Raw genomic sequence first — 17,756 nt, 5'->3', positions numbered from 1 at the left:
GTGGATCACCTGAAAGCTGTTACCTCACAATCAGGGCAGGAGCAAAGCATGCCTGGCCCCTCAGAACAGCTAGAAAGGCTTGTCAGAAACATTAGGTTCTTCGCCTTTGTCTAGTGTCAATGAAACCTCAGAGTCTGAAATGGATGCAGCCTTGTTACTGTTCCCACTGGATGAAGAGGAGGTAACTCTACCAATACACTCCAGATGCAGGAGAAGGGCTCCAATCCAAACACCAGACCTACATCCCCGGAATTAGAGGGGGAGGCATGTAGTGAGTGGAACCAGGTAGACCTCATTGACTACAAGGTTTTTGACTGATGTTGTTAACCTGGGCCAATCATGCTAACCCTAGCTGACAAAAATAACCAGAAGATTAGAATTTCTTCAGTTCAGGCAACTGATAGAACAAAGAACAAAGAAACCTACAGCACAGGAACAGGCCCTTCGGCCCTCCAAACCTGCGGTGATCGAGATCCTCTGTCTAACCTGTAATCTATTTTCTAATGGTCTGTGTCCATTTGCTCCCCGCCCATCCATGTACCTGTCCAAATATATCTTAAAAGACGCTAATGTGTCTGTGTGAACCACCTCCGTGGGCAACGCATTCCAGGCACCCACCACCCTCTGTGTAAAGAACTTTCCACGCATATCTCCCTTAAATTTTCCTCCTCTCACTTTGAACTCCTGACCCCTAGTAATTGAGACCCCACTCTGGGAAAAAGCTTTTTGCTATCCACCCTGTCTATACCCCTCATGTTCTTTTTTCCCTCAATCAAGTTCCCCCTCAACCTCCATCCTTCTAATGAAAATAATCCTAATCTACTCAACCTCTCTTCATAGCTAGCACCCTCCATACCAGGCAACATCCTGGTGAACCTCCTCTGCACCCTCTCCAAAGCATCCATATCCTTTTGGTAATGTGGCGACAAGAACTGTATGCAGTACTCCAAATGTGGCTGAACCAAAGTCCTATACAACTGTAACATGACCTGCCAATGCTTGTACCACATGCCGTATTCCTTTTTGATAGTGTGGATTCTTTTTGACGTTTTGAGAACAGATTTCCAGGCTGGCTGGGTCACAGCCAGTGGTACTGCCGGATTTTAATTCTCAGTGGGGAGCTGTTCCTTTTTTAAACTTACTGGCTACAGCTAGTGTACTGTAACGTTTGGAACCGAAGCAAAGATAAATTGGTAGCAAGGCTTGCTCCTTGCACCACAATTTTAACTATTGGCACTTCACTTCTGCATGTGTTTTCACTTTTTTGTGTTTGGGCTGAGCCTCCATGAGTCAGCTTTGCCTTTGCGAGTGGAATAGACCAAGCGTCAAGATAGACTGAGTGTCTGTATGTATGCTGTGGGATGTGTGCTTGCTGCCTTCATGCGTGGACTCGGGCCTTTGGGTGTGAACTCGGCCCTTTATGTTTGGATTGTTTCATATGTACTGTGTTTTGCATGTCCCTGGGTTTGGGAGGCCTTACCGAGTGCCAGATGGTGAGTAGGTTCCTCCAAAAATTGTTTCCCTGAGAGTCAGAAGGTGGATAGGTCACCCTGAAAGTCAGAAGGTCCGTAGGTTGCCCCAAGAAAGTATAGAGATGTGCTCTCCTAGACATGGCCAGAAGGTGAGTAGGGACGGGAAAGGAGCTGAAGCATGTGTAGGGGTGGACCAAGAACCAGAAGTGTGTGGGGGTAGGCTGCCAGTCAGGGCTGGCCAATTGTTGGTTTGCCAGGGGTGTCAGTGTTGCATGTTTTTTTCATTATTTGATGGATGGATTTATATCGCGGGTTTGTAATGGATATTCCCAGAAATGGAAACAGAATTGGGGATAGAATGGCCACCGCCGAAGATGCAACACCTGCCCATTTACCTCCTCCCTCCCCAGGATCGAAGGGCCTAAGCATATCTTCCAGGTGAAGTAGCACTTCACCAGCACTTCCCAGAATCTGGTCTACTGCATTCGCTGCTTGCAATGTAGTTTCCTCTACACTGGGGAAATGAAGCGTAGACTTGGCGACCGCTTTGCAGAACATCTACGTTCTACTCGCAAAAAAGACCCTGAACTACCCATTGCCTGTCACTTCAATGCACCACCCTGCCCCCTGACCAACATCTTTGTCTCTGTCTTGCCACAGTGTTCCAGTGAAGCCTAATGCAACCTGGAGGAACAACACCTCATTTTCTGCTTGGGGACCCTACAGCCCTCCAGACTCAACACTGAATTCAATAATTTTAGGGCCTAAGCTCTCCCAGGTCCCAGACCCCCACTCCACACACCAGGCTTTGTTACCACATAGCCTGCCATTACACACCCCCTGTTCGTCACTTACAGTCCACCACTTACTGTCCAACAGTCTTTCTCTGTCTTTGGGCTCTATCCTATCTGTTACTCCCTACCCCACCCACCTCCCTATTTTCTAAATATAAACTGATGTTTTCCCAGCCACCATCAAGGGTCACCGGATCCAAAATGTTAACTCTGTTTTCTCCTTCACAGATGCTGCCAGACCTGCTGAGCTTTTCCAGCAACTTTGTTTTTGTTCCTGATTTACAGCATCCGCAGTTCTGTTGGTTTTTACCCATGAAACAATGTGATGTTGGCACGTACTTCTCCATGCACCAATGAAATTGTGTTATTAGCAACATAAGTTCACGTTTTAGAAATAGCATTCCCCTGTTCATCAGTCATGTTACAGCCAGAACTGACTGTACTCTCTATTCTGTCCTTCAGCATCTTTTTATTATTTTTCCCTGCTGCCTGGCAATGCATGCTGCACCTGATTGACAAGCATCAGTCAACGAGGAGAGTGAGGCTAAGATGAGGGCCTGACGTTTGATGTAGGGAGCACCATGCATTCGCTCTCCAAAGTCAGAAGCAAGGATTTAGCAAATTGTCACTGCTTTAAAACTCAGACTTCCATCCAAATGACAAAACTTATCATAGCAGGTATTTGCTTTGTAAGAATAGGGCAGGCTCTGGTGCTGTGTACTCACCGGGACCCCAGATCTCCTGGCACTGTTTATCTGCAGACTGGCAGATACCATTGCTGCAGTATAGAATCCCATTGCTGCACGTGTGCCCATCTTGCAGATACACATTTTCAGGGCAATTAGAGAAATTTCCTGTACAGAACTCCGGCAGGTCACATTCTCCCATCAGCCCTCGGCACATTGTTCCTGCTGGAAGGAACTACAGAACAAAGACCGCAATTATTTGAACATTTACACTGGGTAATGTTCCTGCAGAGTGCACTGCAACTCTTGATATCCAGGTTTGTTCAATGTGAGCTGTCTGTGTGACAAGTGTTTGGGATGAGGTTGGGAATCCGCGTCCTGGGAGCATAAATGGACGAGGTCCAGAAACTAAAGGGGTCCAAATAAAAAAAAAGTTGTTAATGCACCAATCCAAAGATGCGCAGGCTAGGTGGGTTAACCATGGTAAATGCGGGTTATGGTGATAGGGAGGGGGGAACTGGGTCTGACTGAGATACTCTATTGAAGATTGTGCAGACTCGATGAGTCAAATGGCCTGCATCTGCACTGCAGAGATTTATGATTCTATGAAGATTTGCTCTCTTCAATTGAAAATGGAGGTGAGGGTCTCCACAGATTTAATATTTCAGGATTATGAAGAGTTAAACAATTCCCAAATGAAATGGCCCATATTCGAAGACTAATTCTGAGTCAGATTAAATTTCCACATTAATATCCTGGAATTGATGCCATTTATGTAGAGGAATTATCATCAGATGTAGAGAGATCCCTCTGACTTTTGAGATAGGAATGGTCGAATAGAATTGAGTTGGGGATTGCTTCCACACTTGGAAGGTTTCCTGAAGATGTGTTTTTTCACTGTCACTGAGTCAAAATCCTGGAATTCCTTCCCTAAGAACTTTGAGGATCTAATGTACAGTGCATGGACTATAGGAGTTCAAGAAGGCAGCTCACCACCACCTTCTCAAGGGCAGCTAGGGAGGGGAACAAACGCTGAACCTGGCCAGTGATGCCCATCTCCCACAAGTGAAAAATCAAAAGCTGTAGAGCATGATGTCTGGTGCCATTGTCCTTTTGAGACTTTTCTAGGCACCATACAGCAGGAACAACAGAGAGACATGGAATGATTCAGAAAAGAAAGGGTCTTCAGTTCAAAAATTTGATTAGATAGGGTGGTGATGTACTCCTTGCAGACGACAAATTGAGAGGGGAATTAATCAAGTAAACCGTGTCCGGGTCTTGACAGAGTTGATGGAGAAATTGAATCAATTCAACAGAGTTGAGAAGTGACAAAGAGTTAATTTGATTAGCAAGGGAACACATGATGACTAAGGAAGGGAGTTTTAAAGTAGTGAGGATTCAGGTGTGCAACACATCATCAGTGAATGCTGAATCCAAAAACTGAAATCGAAGCCTTTAAAATGGGTTCGTACAGCAGTCAGGGCAGAACAGAGAAATGCAGTGCCAGAGGCAGTTGGTGGGAGAGCTGACCTTAGCTAAGCTACTCTGAGACAATAAGTTCCCGACGAGTGTTCTGAGTTTTTCAATTCAGTATTTGTAGCAGTTTTACAATACGCAGATTATAACCAGAGCTGTGGGGTGTGACGCAGGATCCAGTGCAATCTTACTTCACAGTCTTTACAGCATGACCCAGATGATGAACACTTTGCCCCAGGTTTGAGTGTACACGTTGAGGGATCACAACAGGGATCGTCACAGTCCTTAAGGTAAAACAGAGAAAGGGCAAGAAAGAGAGAGAGAGAGAGAGAAAAAAGAGAACATCAGTCACTAAGACACCACTTCCACAACTTGACAACATGTTCACTGATTCAATACTGACACTAATGAACAGTCATGGGGGAGGTGATGGCCCAGTAGTATTACTGCTGGACCATTAATCCAGAGACCCAGATAATGTTCTGGGGACCTGGACTTGAATCCCCTCATGGTTTATGGTGGAATCTGAATTCAATATAGAACATAGAACATAGAACAGTACAGCACAGAACAGGCCCTTCAGCCCACAATGTTGTGCCGACCATTGATCCTCATGGATGCACCCTCAAATTTCTGTGACCATATGCATGTCCAGCAGTCTCTTAAATGACCCCAATGACCTTGCTTCCACAACTGCTGCTGGCAACGCATTCCATGCTCTCACAACTCTCTGCGTAAAGAACCTGCCTCTGACATCCCCTCTATACTTTCCACCAACCAGCTTAAAACTATGACCCCTCGTGCTAGCCATTTCTGCCCTGGGAAATAGTCTCTGGCTATCGACTCTATCTATGCCTCTCATTATCTTGTATACCTCAATTAGGTCCCCTCTCCTCCTCCTTTTCTCCAATGAAAAGAGACCGAGCTCAGTCAACCTCTCTTCATAAGATAAGCCCTCCAGTCCAGGCAGCATCCTGGTAAACCTCCTCTGAACCCTCTCCAAAGCATCCACATCTTTCCTATAATAGGGCGCCCACAACTGGACGCAGTATTCCAAGTGCGGTCTAACCAAAGTTTTATAGAGCTGCAACAAGATCTCACGACTCTTAAACTCAATCCCCCTGTTAATGAAAGCCAAAACACCATATGCTTTCTTAACAACCCTGTCCACTTGGGTGGCCATTTTAAGGGATCTATGTATCTGCACACCAAGATCCCTCTGTTCCTCCACGCTGCCAAGAATCCTATCCTTAATCCTGTACTCAGCTTTCAAATTCGACCTTCCAAAATGCATCACCTCGCATTTATCCAGGTTGAACTCCATCTGCCACCTCTCAGCCCATCTCTGCATCCTGTCAATGTCCCGCTGCAGCCTACAACAGCCCTCTACACTGTCAACGACACCTCCGACCTTTGTGTCGTCTGCAAACTTGCTGACCCATCCTTCAATTCCCTCGTCCAAGTCATTAATAAAAAATTACAAACAGTAGAGGCCCAAGGACAGAGCCCTGTGGAACCCCACTCACCACTGACTTCCAGGCAGAATATTTTCCTTCTACTACCACTCGCTGTCTTCTGTTGGCCAGCCAATTCTGTATCCAAGCAGCTAAATTCCCCTGTATCCCATTCCTCCTGACCTTCTGAATGAGCCTTCCATGGGGAACCTTATCAAATGCCTTACTGAAGTCCATATACACCACATCCACAGCTTGACCCTCATCAACCTTACTAGTCACAAATATCTGGAATTAAGGATCTAATTATGGCCATGAATCCATTGTTGATTGTTGGGAAAGGCCCATCTGTTTAACCAATGTCCTTTAGGGAAGAAAATCTGCCATCCTTACCTGGTCTGGCCTACATGTGACTCCAGACCCACAACAACGTGGTTGACTCTGGGCAATTAGGGATGGGCAATAAACGCTGCTTAGGAGCAGCACCCTCATCCCATGAATGAATAAAGGGAGTCAGAAGTCACATGACACCAGGTTATAGTCCAACAAATTTTTTAGGAATTAACAACTCTTGAAGCACAGACCCTTCAAGAGATACACCTGGCAAAGCAGCAGTGCTTCGAAAACTTGTGATTTCAAATAAATCTTTTGGACAATAACCTGGAATTATGTGGCTTCTGACTTTGTCCAACCCAGTCCAACATTGGCACCTCCACATCATGGAGCTTTACTCTGTATCTAAACCCATTCTAGACCTGCTCAGGCAGTGTTTTACAGGACAGTGTGTTATGATTGCAGCTGATGTTATGACTGAACAAATCAAATCCCTGGCCAAAAGCTGCCTTGACAGATCATATTTTGGCTTGTTTTGATTTCATTTTTGGCCCCTGGCTGAAACATTATGACACAATGCTGCAGATGTTGCTTTAAGATTAACGGACCAGTGGTATTTTCACTGGACTGTTAATCCAGAGATCTGGTAATGTTCTGGTTATCTTGCATCAACAGTCAGTTTCACTCCCTTTGCGTAATGCAGCCTGGCTAAAACTAGTGTCTTTGGAGCAAGGACTTTCACTTTTAAATCCCACCAAAGCAGATGGTGGAATTTGAATTCGATTTTACCAAAAAGTCGAATGAGGACTGTGAATCCATTGTCAACTGTCGGAAAAATCTGTCGAGTTCAGTAATGTCCGTTAGGGAAGGAAATTTGCTATCCTTACCTGGTCTGGCCTACATGTGTCTCCAGACCCACAGCAATGTGGTTGACTCTTAACTGCCCTCTGGGCAATTATAAATTTGAATTTTTTTTCATATGAATCATTTATTGTCACATGTATTCAATGAAAAATACAGTGAAAAGTGTGTACCTTTGCCATACAGACATGGCACTATTCACATTAACTTATAGAACAAAAAAAATTGAAGACAGTCCAACTTTTCTTTCCACTGTAGTCCTGCTCTGGGTTTTCAAGCCCTCGCCTCTGCCACTGCCGGCATTCTGCTCTGGGCTGCCTCACCAACTAGCTCTTGGTTCCTCACTGGCCTGATCTTGCCACTGCTGCCTTGGTGGGTCCACTCTTGACTGCCTCACTGGTCCACGCTCAATCCAATGTCGCTGCAGGACATAACCTACACATAGAGCATAGAACATATGTTCTACGCACCCAACTCCATCTCCTTGGAAACCGTGTTACAGAACTGGAGCTGGAGCTGGATGAACTTCGGATCATTCGGAAGGCAGAGGAGGTTATTGAGAGGAGTTAGAGGGAGGTAGTCACTCCTCAGGTACAAGAAAAAGGCAGATGGGTTACAGTCAGGGGCCGGAAAGGGAACCGGCAGGCAGTGCAGGGATCCCCTGTGGCCATTCCCCTCAACAATAAGTATACCATTTTGGATACTGTTGGGGGCGATGACTTAGCTGGAGAAAGCAGTGGGGCACAGGTCTCTGGCACAGAGTCTGTCCCTGCTGCTCAGAAGGGAAGGGGGAAGGGGAGCAGAGCAGTAGTCATTGGGGACTCCATAGTTCGGGGGACAGATAGGAGGTTCTGTGGGGACGAGAGAGACTCACGGTTGGTGTGTTGCCTCCCAGGTGCCAGGGTGCGTGATGTCTCTGATCGGGTTTTTGGGATCCTTAACGGGGAGGGGGAGCAGCCCCATGTCGTGGTCCATAATGGCACCAACGACATAGGTAGGAAGAGAGACGGGGATTTAAGGCCGAAATTCAGGGAGCTACGATGGAAGCTGAGAGCTAGGATGAACAGAGTTATTGTCTCTGGTTTGTTGCCCGTGCCACGTGCTAGTGAGGCGAGGAATAGGGAGAGAGAGGAGTTGAACACGTGGCTACAGGGATGGTGCAGGAGGGAGGGTTTTGGATTCTTGGATAATTGGGGCTCTTTCTTGGGTAGGTGGGACCTCTACAAGCAGGATGTTCTTCACCTGAACCAGAGGGGTACTGATATCCTGGGGGGGAAATTTGCTAAGGCTATTCGGGTGGGTTTAAACTGATTCATCGGGGGATGGGCACCAAAATTGTAGTTCGAGTATAGAAAAGGTTGAGAGTAGGGTGGTCCGAAATAAAGTTTCAGGGAAGCAAGGTGGCACCGGCAAGCAAGAAGTTGGTTTGAAGTGTGTCTATTTCAATACCAGGAACGTCCGGAATAAGGTGGGTGAACGTGCAGCATGGGTTGGTACCTGGGACTTCGATGTTGTGGACATTTCGGAGACATGGATAGAGCAGGGACAGGAATGGTTGTTGCAGGTTCCGGGATTTAGATGTTTCAGTAAGAACAGAGAAGAAGGTAAAAGGGGCGGAGGTGTGGCATTGTTGGTCAAGGACAGTACTACAGTTGCAGAAAGGATGTTTGGGGACTCGTCAACTGAGGTAGTATGGGCTGAGGTTAGAAACAGGAAAGGAGAGGTCACCCTGTTGGGAGTTTTCTATAGGCCCCCGAATAGTTCCAGAGATGTAGAGGAAAGGATAGCAAAGATGATTCTCGATAGGAGTGAGAGAAACAGGGTAGTTGTCATGGGGGACTTCAATTTTCCAGATATTGACTGGGAACACTATAGTTCGAGTACTATAGATGGGTCAGTTTTTGTCCAGTGTGTGCAGGAGGGCTTCCAGACACAGTATGTAGACAGGCCAACAAGGGGAAAAGCCACATTAGATTTGGTACTGGGTAATGAGCCTGGCCAGGTGTTAGATTTGGAAGTAGGTGAGCGCTTTGGTGATAGCGATCACAATTCTGTTATGTTTACTTTAGTGATGGAAAGGGATAGGTGTATACCACTGGGCAAGAGTTACAGCTGGGGGAAAGGCAATTACGATGAGATTAGGCAAGATTTAGGGAGCACAGGAGAGGGAAGAAAACTACAGGGGATCGGCACATTAGAAATGTGGAGCTTATTCCAGGAAAGGCTCCTGTGTGTCCCAGATAAGTATGTACCTGTCAGGCAGGGAGGAAGCTGGAGAGCACGGGAGCCATGGTTTACGAAGGAAGTGGAATCTCTGGTCAAGAGGAAGAAGAAGGCTTATGTTAGGATGAGATGTGAAGGCTCAATTAGGGGACTTGAGGGTAACAAGGTAGCCAGTAAAGACCTAAAGAGAGAGCTCAGAAGAGCCAGGAGACGTAGAACATGGAACATTACAGCACAGTACAGGCCCTTCGGCCCTCGATGTTGTGCCGACCTGTCATACCGATCTCAAGCCCATCTAACCTCCACTATTCCATGTACGTCCATATGCTCATCCAATGACGACTTAAATGTACCTAAAGTTGGCGAATCTACAACCGTTACAGGCAAAGCGTTCCATTCCCTTACTTCTCTCTGAGCAAAGAAACTACCTCTGACATCTGTCCAATATCTTTCGCCCCTCAATTTAAAGCTATGCCCCCTCGTGTTCGCCGTCACCATCCCAGGAAAAAGGCTCTCCCTATCCACCCTATCTAAGCCTCTGATTATTTTATATGTTTCAATTAAGGCACCTCTCAACCTACTTCTCTCTAACAACATGGGAAGTTGTTGGCGGACAGGCTCAGGGTAAACCCTAAGGCTTTCTATAGGTATTTAAGTAATAAAAGAATGACGAAAGTAAGATTAGGCCCAATCAAGAATAGTATTGGGAAGTTATGTGTGGAGTCAGAGGAGATAGGGGAAGCACTAAATGAATATTTTTCCACAGTATTCACTCTAGAAAACAACAATGTTGTTGAGGAGAATACTGAGATACAGACTACTAGTCTAGGTGGGATTGAGATTCACAAGGAAGTGGTATTAGAAATCCTACAGAGTGTGAAAATAGATAAGTCCCCTGGGCTGGATGGGATTTATCCTAGGATCCTCTGGGAAGCCAAGAAAGAGATTGCCGAGCCTTTGGCATTGATCTTTGACTCGTCATTGTCTCGTAGGAATAGTGCCAGAAGACTGGAGGATAGCAAATGTGGTTCCCCTGTTCAAGAAGGGGGGTAGAGACAACTCTGGTGATTATAGACCAGTGAGCCTTACTTCAGTTGTTGGTAAAGTGTTGGAAAAGGTTATAAGAAATAGGATTTATAATCATCCAGAAAAGAATAAATTGATTAGGGATAGTCAGCACGGTTTTGTGAAGGGTAGGTTGTGCCTCACAAACCTTTTGAGTTCTTTGAGAAGGTGGCCAATCAGGTAGATGAGAGTAAACTGGTTGATGTGGTGTATATGGATTTCAGCAAGGCGTTCGATAAGGTTCCCCACAATAGGCTATTGTACAAAATGCGGAGGAATGGGGTTGTGGGAGACTTAGCAGTTTGGATCAGAAATTGGCTTGCTGAAAGAAGACAGAGGGTGGCGGTTGATGGGAAATGTTCATCCTGGAGTCCAGTTACTAGTGGTGTACCGCAGGGGTCGGTGTTGGGTCCACTGCTGTTTGTCATTTTTATAAATGACCTGGATGAGGGCGTAGAAGGATGGGTTAGTAAATTTGCAGACGACACTAAGGTCGGTGGAGTTGTGGGTAGTGACGAAGGATGCTGTAGGTTGCAGAGAGACATAGATAAGCTGCAGAGCTGGGCTGAGAGGTGGCAAATGGAGTTTAATGCAGACAGGTGTGAGGTGATGCACTTTGGTAGGAGTAACCAGAAGGCAAAGTACTGGGCTAATGGTAAGATTCTTGGTAGTGTAGATGAGCAGAGAGATCTCGGTGTCCATGCACACAGATCCTTGAAAGTTGCCACCCAGGTTGACAGGGCTGTTAAGAAGGCATACAGTGTTTTAGCTTTTATTAATAGAGGGATTGAGTTCCAGAACCAAGAGGTTATGCTGCAGCTGTACAAAACTCTGGTGCAACCACACTTGGAGTATTGTGTACAGTTCTGGTCACTACATTAGAAGAAGGATGTGGAAGCTTTGGAAAGGGTGCAGAGGAGATTTACTAGGATGTTGCCTGATATGGAGGAAAGGTCTTATGAGGAGAGCCTGAGGGACTTGAGGCTGTTTTCATTAGAGAGAAGAAGGTTGAGAGGTGACTTAATAGAAACATATAAAATAATCAGAGGGTTAGATAGGGTGGATAGGGAGAGCCTTTTTCGTTGGGTGGTGACAGCGAGCACAAGGGGGCATAGCTTTAAATTGAGGGGTGAAAGATATAGGACAGATTTCAGAGGTAGTATCTTTACTCAGAGAGTAGTAAGGGAATGGAACGCTTTGCCTGCAACGGTAGTAGATTCGCCAACTTTAGGTACATTTAAGTCGTCATTGGACAAGCATATGGACGTACATGGAATAGTGTCTGTTAGATGGGCTTCAGATTGGTATGGCAGGTCGGCACAACATCGAGGGCCGAAGGGCCTGTTCTGCGCTGTATTGTTCCATGTTCTATAACATAGAACATAGAACATGGAACAATACAGCGCAGAACAGGCCCTTCGATGTTGTGCCGACCTGTGAACTAATCTAAGCCCCTTCCCCTACACTATCCCATCATCATCCATATGCTTATCCAAGGACTGTTTAAATGCCCCTAATGTGGCTGCGTTAACTACATTGGCAGGCAGGGCGTTCCACGCCCTGACCACTCTGAGTAAAGAACCTGCCTCTGACATCTGTCTTAAATCTATCACCCCTCAATTTGTAGCTCTGCCCCTTATAAAAGCTGAAATCATCATCCTCGGAAAAAAACTCTCACTGTCCACCCAATCTAATCCTCTAATCATCTTGTATGTCTCTATTAAATCCCCTCTTCGCCTCCTTCTCTCCAATGAGAGCAGACTCAAGTCCTTCAGCCTTTCTTCATAGGGCCTGTGCTCCAGACCAGGCAACATCCTGGTAAAGATAATAAAATGTGAGGCTGGATGAACACAGCAGGCCAAGCAGCATCTCAGGAGCACAAAAGCCGACGTTTCGGGCCTAGACCCTTCATCAGAGAGGGGGATGGGGAGAGGGAACTGGAATAAATAGGGAGAGAGGGGGAGGCGGACCGAAGATGGAGAGTAAAGAAGATAGGTGGAGAGAGTATAGGTGGGGAGGTAGGGAGGGGATAGGTCAGTCCAGGGAAGACGGACAGGTCAAGGAGGTGGGATGAGGTTAGTACGTAGATGGGGGTGCGGCTTGGGGTGGGAGGAAGGGATGGGTGAGAGGAAGAACCGGTTAGGGAGGCAGAGACAGGTTGGACTGGTTTTGGGATGCAGTGGGTTGGGGGGAAGAGCTGGGCTGGTTGTGTGGTGCAGTGGGGGGAGGGGACGAACTGGGCTGGTTTTGGGATGCGGCGGGGGAATTGGAGATTTTGAGGCTGGTGAAGTCCACATTGATACCATTGGGCTGCAGGGTTCCCAAGCAGAATATGAGTTGCTGTTCCTGCAACCTTCGGGTGGCATCATTGTGGCAGTGCAGGAGTCCCATGATGGACATGTCATCTAGAGAATGGGAGGGGGAGTGGAAATGGTTTGCGACTGGGAGGTGCAGTTGTTTGTTGCGAACTGAGCGGAGGTGTTCTGCAAAGCAGTCTCCAAGCCTCCGCTTGGTTTCCCCAATATAGAGGAAGCCACACCGGGTACAGTGGATGCAGTATACCACATTGGCAGATGTGCAGGTGAACCTCTGCTTAATGTGGAATGTCATCTTGGGGCCTGGGATAGGGGTGAGGGAGGAGGTGTGGGGGCAAGTGTAGCATTTCCTGCGGTTGCAGGGGAAGGTGCCGGGTGTGGTGGGGTTGGAGGGCAGTGTGGAGCGAACAAGGGAGTCACGGAGAGAGTGGTCTCTCCGGAAAGCTAGCGAACAAGGGAGTCACGGACAGAGTGGTCTCTCCGGAAAGCATGCGAACAAGGGAGTCACGGAGAGAGTGGTCTCTCCGGAAAGCAAGCGAACAAGGGAGTCACGGAGAGAGTGGTCTCTCCGGAAAGCAAGCGAACAAGGGAGTCACGGAGAGAGTGGTCTCTCCGGAAAGCAAGCGAACAAGGGAGTCACGGAGAGAGTGTCTCTCCGGAATGCACTGTCAAGATAATATAAGAATATGTATATACATCTTCGTGTCGTCTGCAAACTTGCTGACCCATCCTTCAATCCCCTCATCTAAGTCATTAATAAAAATTACAAACAGTAGAGGCCGAAGGATAGAGCCCTGTGGAACCCCACTCACCACTGACTTCCAGGCAGAATATTTTCCTTCTACTACCACTCACTGTCTTCTGTTGGCCAGCCAATTCTGAATCCAGACAGCTAAGTTCCCCTGTATCCCATTCCTCCTGACCTTCTGAATGACCCTACCATGGGGAACCTTATCAAATGCCTTGTTGAAGTCCACATACACCACATCCACAGCTCGACCCTCATCAACTTTTCTAGTCACATCCTCAAAGAACTCGCTAAGGTTTGTGAGGCATGATCTCCCCCTCACAAAGCCGTGTTGACTGCATTTAATCAAGCCATGCTCTTCCAGATGGCCATAAATCCTATCCCTCAGAATCCTTTCTAACACTTCGCAGACGACAGACATGAGACTTACTGGTCTGTAATTGCCAGGGATTTCCCTATTTCCCTTCTTGAAGAGAGGAATTACATTTGCCTCTCTCCAGTCCTCAGGTACGACTCCAGTGGAGAGCGAGGATGCAAAGATCTTCGCAAGTGGCGAAGCAATTGCATTTCTCGCTTCCCAAAGCAGCCGAGGACAAATCTGATCCGGGCCTGGCGACTTGTCAATCTTAATGTTTGACAAAATTTTCAGCACATCAGCTTCCTCTATCTCTATCCATTCCAGCATGCACACCTGCTCTTCAAAGGTTTCATTCACTACAAAGTTTGTTTCTTTCGTAAAGACAGAAGCAAAAAGCTCATTTAGGGCTTCCCCTACCTCCTCAGACTCCACACACAAGTTCCCTATGCTATCCCTGATCGGCCCTATTCTTTCTTTGACCATTCTCTTATTCCTCACGTAAGTGTAAAATGCCTTTGTGTTTCCCCGGATTCCTTCTGCCAAGCCTTTCTCGTGCCCCCTCCTGGCTCTCCTCAGACCATTTTTGAGCTCCTTCCTCGCCTGCCTGTAATCCTCTAGAGCTGAGCTTGACCCTAGCTTCCTCCACCTTATGTAAGCTACCTTCTTCCTTTGCACAAGAAGCTCCACCGCTCTTGTCATCCAAGGTTCCTTTATCTTACCCCTTCTTGCCTGTCTCAGAGGGACATATTTATTCATCACTCACAACAACTGTTCCTTAAACAGTCTCCACATGTCTATAGTTCCCTTACCATGGAACAACTGCTCCCAGTCCATGCTTCCTAACTCAAGTCTAATCGTGTCATAGTTTCCTCTTCCCCAATTAAATATCCTCCCATTTTGCCTAATCCTCTCCTTCTCCATAGCTATGTAGAATGTGAGGCAGTTATGGTCACTATCACCAAAATGCTCTCCCACCACAAGATCTGATACCTGCCCCGGCTCATTTCCGAGCCTCAAGTCTAGAATGGCCTCTCCCCTCGTCGGCCTGTCAACGTACTGAGTTAGGAAACCCTCCTGAACACACCTTACAAAAACAGCTCCATTCAAATCTTCTGCTCGAAGGAGGTTCCAATCAATATTAGGAAAGTTAAAGTCACCCATTACAGTAAATAAAACATATATACATCAAATCAAAATCAGTGAGGCCTAAATAAATCACCTTGACCTTGGCATTTTAACACATTGTCAAATTTATTTCCAAACTGACTTTTTATTTTCAAATCCTAACCAATTCAATCCTCATGCTCATTCCTCTTCTGCCCACTGTCACTGGTCCCCTCCTTACCGCAGCAGAACCACAGTCGCATTCCTCGCCTTCATCCACATACAGGTTTCCACACTCAGGAGGTCCCACTAGACGCGAAAGATCTGGGGCGTTGAAGAGACAGGCTCCAACACCACGGCGGAGAGCCCTCATTAAATCAGCACGGCTGCAGCTGCTGAACATCGTTGGCAATGGGAAACTGAGGGAAAGGAATCACGACAGCGTGTTAAATAGATGATAGTTCATTGGTAAGTACAGGAAGCAAACTCCACACACAGAAAATACTCAGACAGCACCTTCCAACACACAACATCTAGAAGGACAAAGGCAGCAGAAAAATGGGAACATCACCACCTGCAAGCTTCCTTCCAAGGCACTGACCATCCCGACTTGAAAATATATCGTTGGTCGCTCGGTCAAAATCCTGGAATTCCCTCCCAAAAGGCATTATGGGTCAACCAAAGCATATAGGGAGAGAGGTAATTGGTGATCACAGTCAAAAAGGAGCAGACAGTAGTGCAGAAGCTCTGTCCCTTAACCTTGTTAAGTTCAAAGATTAATGGCTCGTCAGGGAGCTTGGCTAAGATGAACACATAGCTCCACATGTCTCTGAGTGCACTGAGAGGGGGAGAACAATGAAGATTACAGCAGCCACAAAGCTCTGACTTCAATTCTATGGGGGAAAATAGCATCTAGTCTGGTGCTAGGAGCAAGGAGGTCAGTGAGAAGATGCTGAGCAGGCTTGAGCAGGGGAGGTAAACACTCACCAGTCACGCTCCACTTTGGTCCCAGTGACCTTCTTAGAATAAGGTACATGGTCCTGCAGTCAGAATTCGGGGAGCTAGATGGAAAACCAACATGCAGGTACTAAACACTAGTCATCTCTCAGTTTTCCCGAATGCCAAGCCCAAAGAAGTATCAGAACAGAAGAATGCAAAAGATGAATGCATGGCTGGAGAAGGAGACCAGGAAGGAGAGCATTGGATTCTTGGATAGAGGGGAACGGTACAGAATGTTTCAGTTATAAAGAAAGGGTGGATAGACTCTGACTTTTTTCACTGGAGCATAGGAGTTTGAAAGGTGAGCTTATAAAGGTTTATAAAATTGTGATGGGTTATCGGTAGGTTTAATGGGAGGTGTCTTTTCCACAGGATGGGGGTTTTCAAGTCTAGAACGTGTATTTTTAAGGGAAAAGATTTAAAAAAGACACAAAAAGTAAATTTTTCACAGAGGGTGGTTCAAATGTGGAATGAACTTCCATGTAAAAGACACTTCGAAAAATATATGAATATAGAAGGTTTGGAGGGACATGGGCCAGGAGCAGGCAGGTGGGACTAGTTTAGATTGGGATAATGTTTGGCATAGACTGGTTGGGCCAAAGGGTCTGCTTCCGTGCTGCATGACTCCATGACTCTATAACTAGCTTCAGGTCTGTTTTTGGTCAGGAGGAAAGGCCACGATTGGAACATGTTGATCCTAAGAGCCCTGGGTCCCACTTATTAGGCCCTGGATGGAGGTTAGATAGACCTTAGGATTAGGGTAAAGGTTCGGCACAACATTGTGGGGCAAAGGGCCTGTACTGTGGTGTACTGTTCTATTTTCTATGATCTATGATTGACCACTGTCCCTACATGCCACTGCTTTAAAATTAAGGAACAAACAAAAGACTGATGGCCCAGTGGTATTATCGCGAGACTATTAATCCGGAAACCCAGCTGATGTTCTGGCGACCTGGGTTTGAAACTCACAGGTGGAATAAAAAAAAACTCCGGAATCAAGGATCTACTGATCACCATGAAATCATTGCCGATTGTCAGAAAAACCCATGTGGTTTACTCATGGCCTTCAGGGGAAGAAATCTGCCACCCTCACCTGGTTTGGCCTACATGTGACTTCAGACCCACAGCAATGTGGTTGACTCTCAACTGCCTTCTGGAGTGGCCTAGCAAGCTAGTCAGATGTACCAGTTGCTACAAAGACTCAAAGAAATCCAATTGGGCAGATCACCCGACATTGACCTAGGCATGGAAAAAGACAACAACAGAAACAGCACTGTGCAAAGTCCTCCTCACTAACAGCTGGGGGTTAGTGTCTCACAGACAAGAGCTGTCTCACAGGCTGGTCAAGCAACAGCCTGACACAGTCATACTCACAGAATCATACCTTACAGACAATGTCCCAGGCACCACATCACCATCCCTGGATATGTCCTGTCCCACCGGCACGACAGAGCTAGCAAAGGGGGCGGCATAGTGGTATACAGTCAGGATGGTGTTGCTCTAGGAGTCCTCAATGTTCCGTCTCAACAGCAGTACTACTGAATGAGCTGTTCGGGTTCTAAAGGACATAACTGCTAGACTGGGTCTGCGGCAGGCGGTGTGGGAACCAACAAGAGGGAAAATCATATTGGACTTCATCGTCACTAATCTGCCAGCTGCAGTTGCATCTGTCTACGACAGTATTGGTAAGAGTGACCATTGCACAGTCCTTGGGAGACAAAGTCCTGCCTTCACATTGAGTACAACCTCCATCGTGTTGTGTGGCTAAATGGGACAGACTTTGCACCGATCTAGCAACTCAAGAACGGGCATCCATGAAGCACAAAATTGTACTCCAGCACAATCTGTAACCTCATGGCCCGGCATAT

General features: G+C 46.7%; 1 protein-coding gene across 1 annotated transcript in view; it reads right to left on the bottom strand.

The window, feature by feature from the left end:
• LOC132209536 (disintegrin and metalloproteinase domain-containing protein 12-like) overlaps positions 1–17,756 on the bottom strand; it is a 197,082-nt gene that overhangs the window by 63,329 nt on the left and 115,997 nt on the right. The window contains exons 12-14 of the mRNA XM_059645219.1: positions 15,131–15,308; positions 4,620–4,712; positions 2,992–3,187 (exon numbers count right to left, since the gene is read on the bottom strand). Coding sequence (XP_059501202.1) covers positions 2,992–3,187; positions 4,620–4,712; positions 15,131–15,308 — 467 coding nt within the window. The remainder of the gene's footprint in view (positions 1–2,991; positions 3,188–4,619; positions 4,713–15,130; positions 15,309–17,756) is intronic.

The sequence above is a fragment of the Stegostoma tigrinum genome, chromosome 1 (assembly GCF_030684315.1).
Source record: "Stegostoma tigrinum isolate sSteTig4 chromosome 1, sSteTig4.hap1, whole genome shotgun sequence".
Classification (NCBI taxonomy): domain Eukaryota; kingdom Metazoa; phylum Chordata; class Chondrichthyes; order Orectolobiformes; family Stegostomatidae; genus Stegostoma; species Stegostoma tigrinum.
The sequence above is the reverse complement of the archived record's forward strand: the minus strand, read 5'-3'. Positions and strand labels throughout refer to the sequence as shown.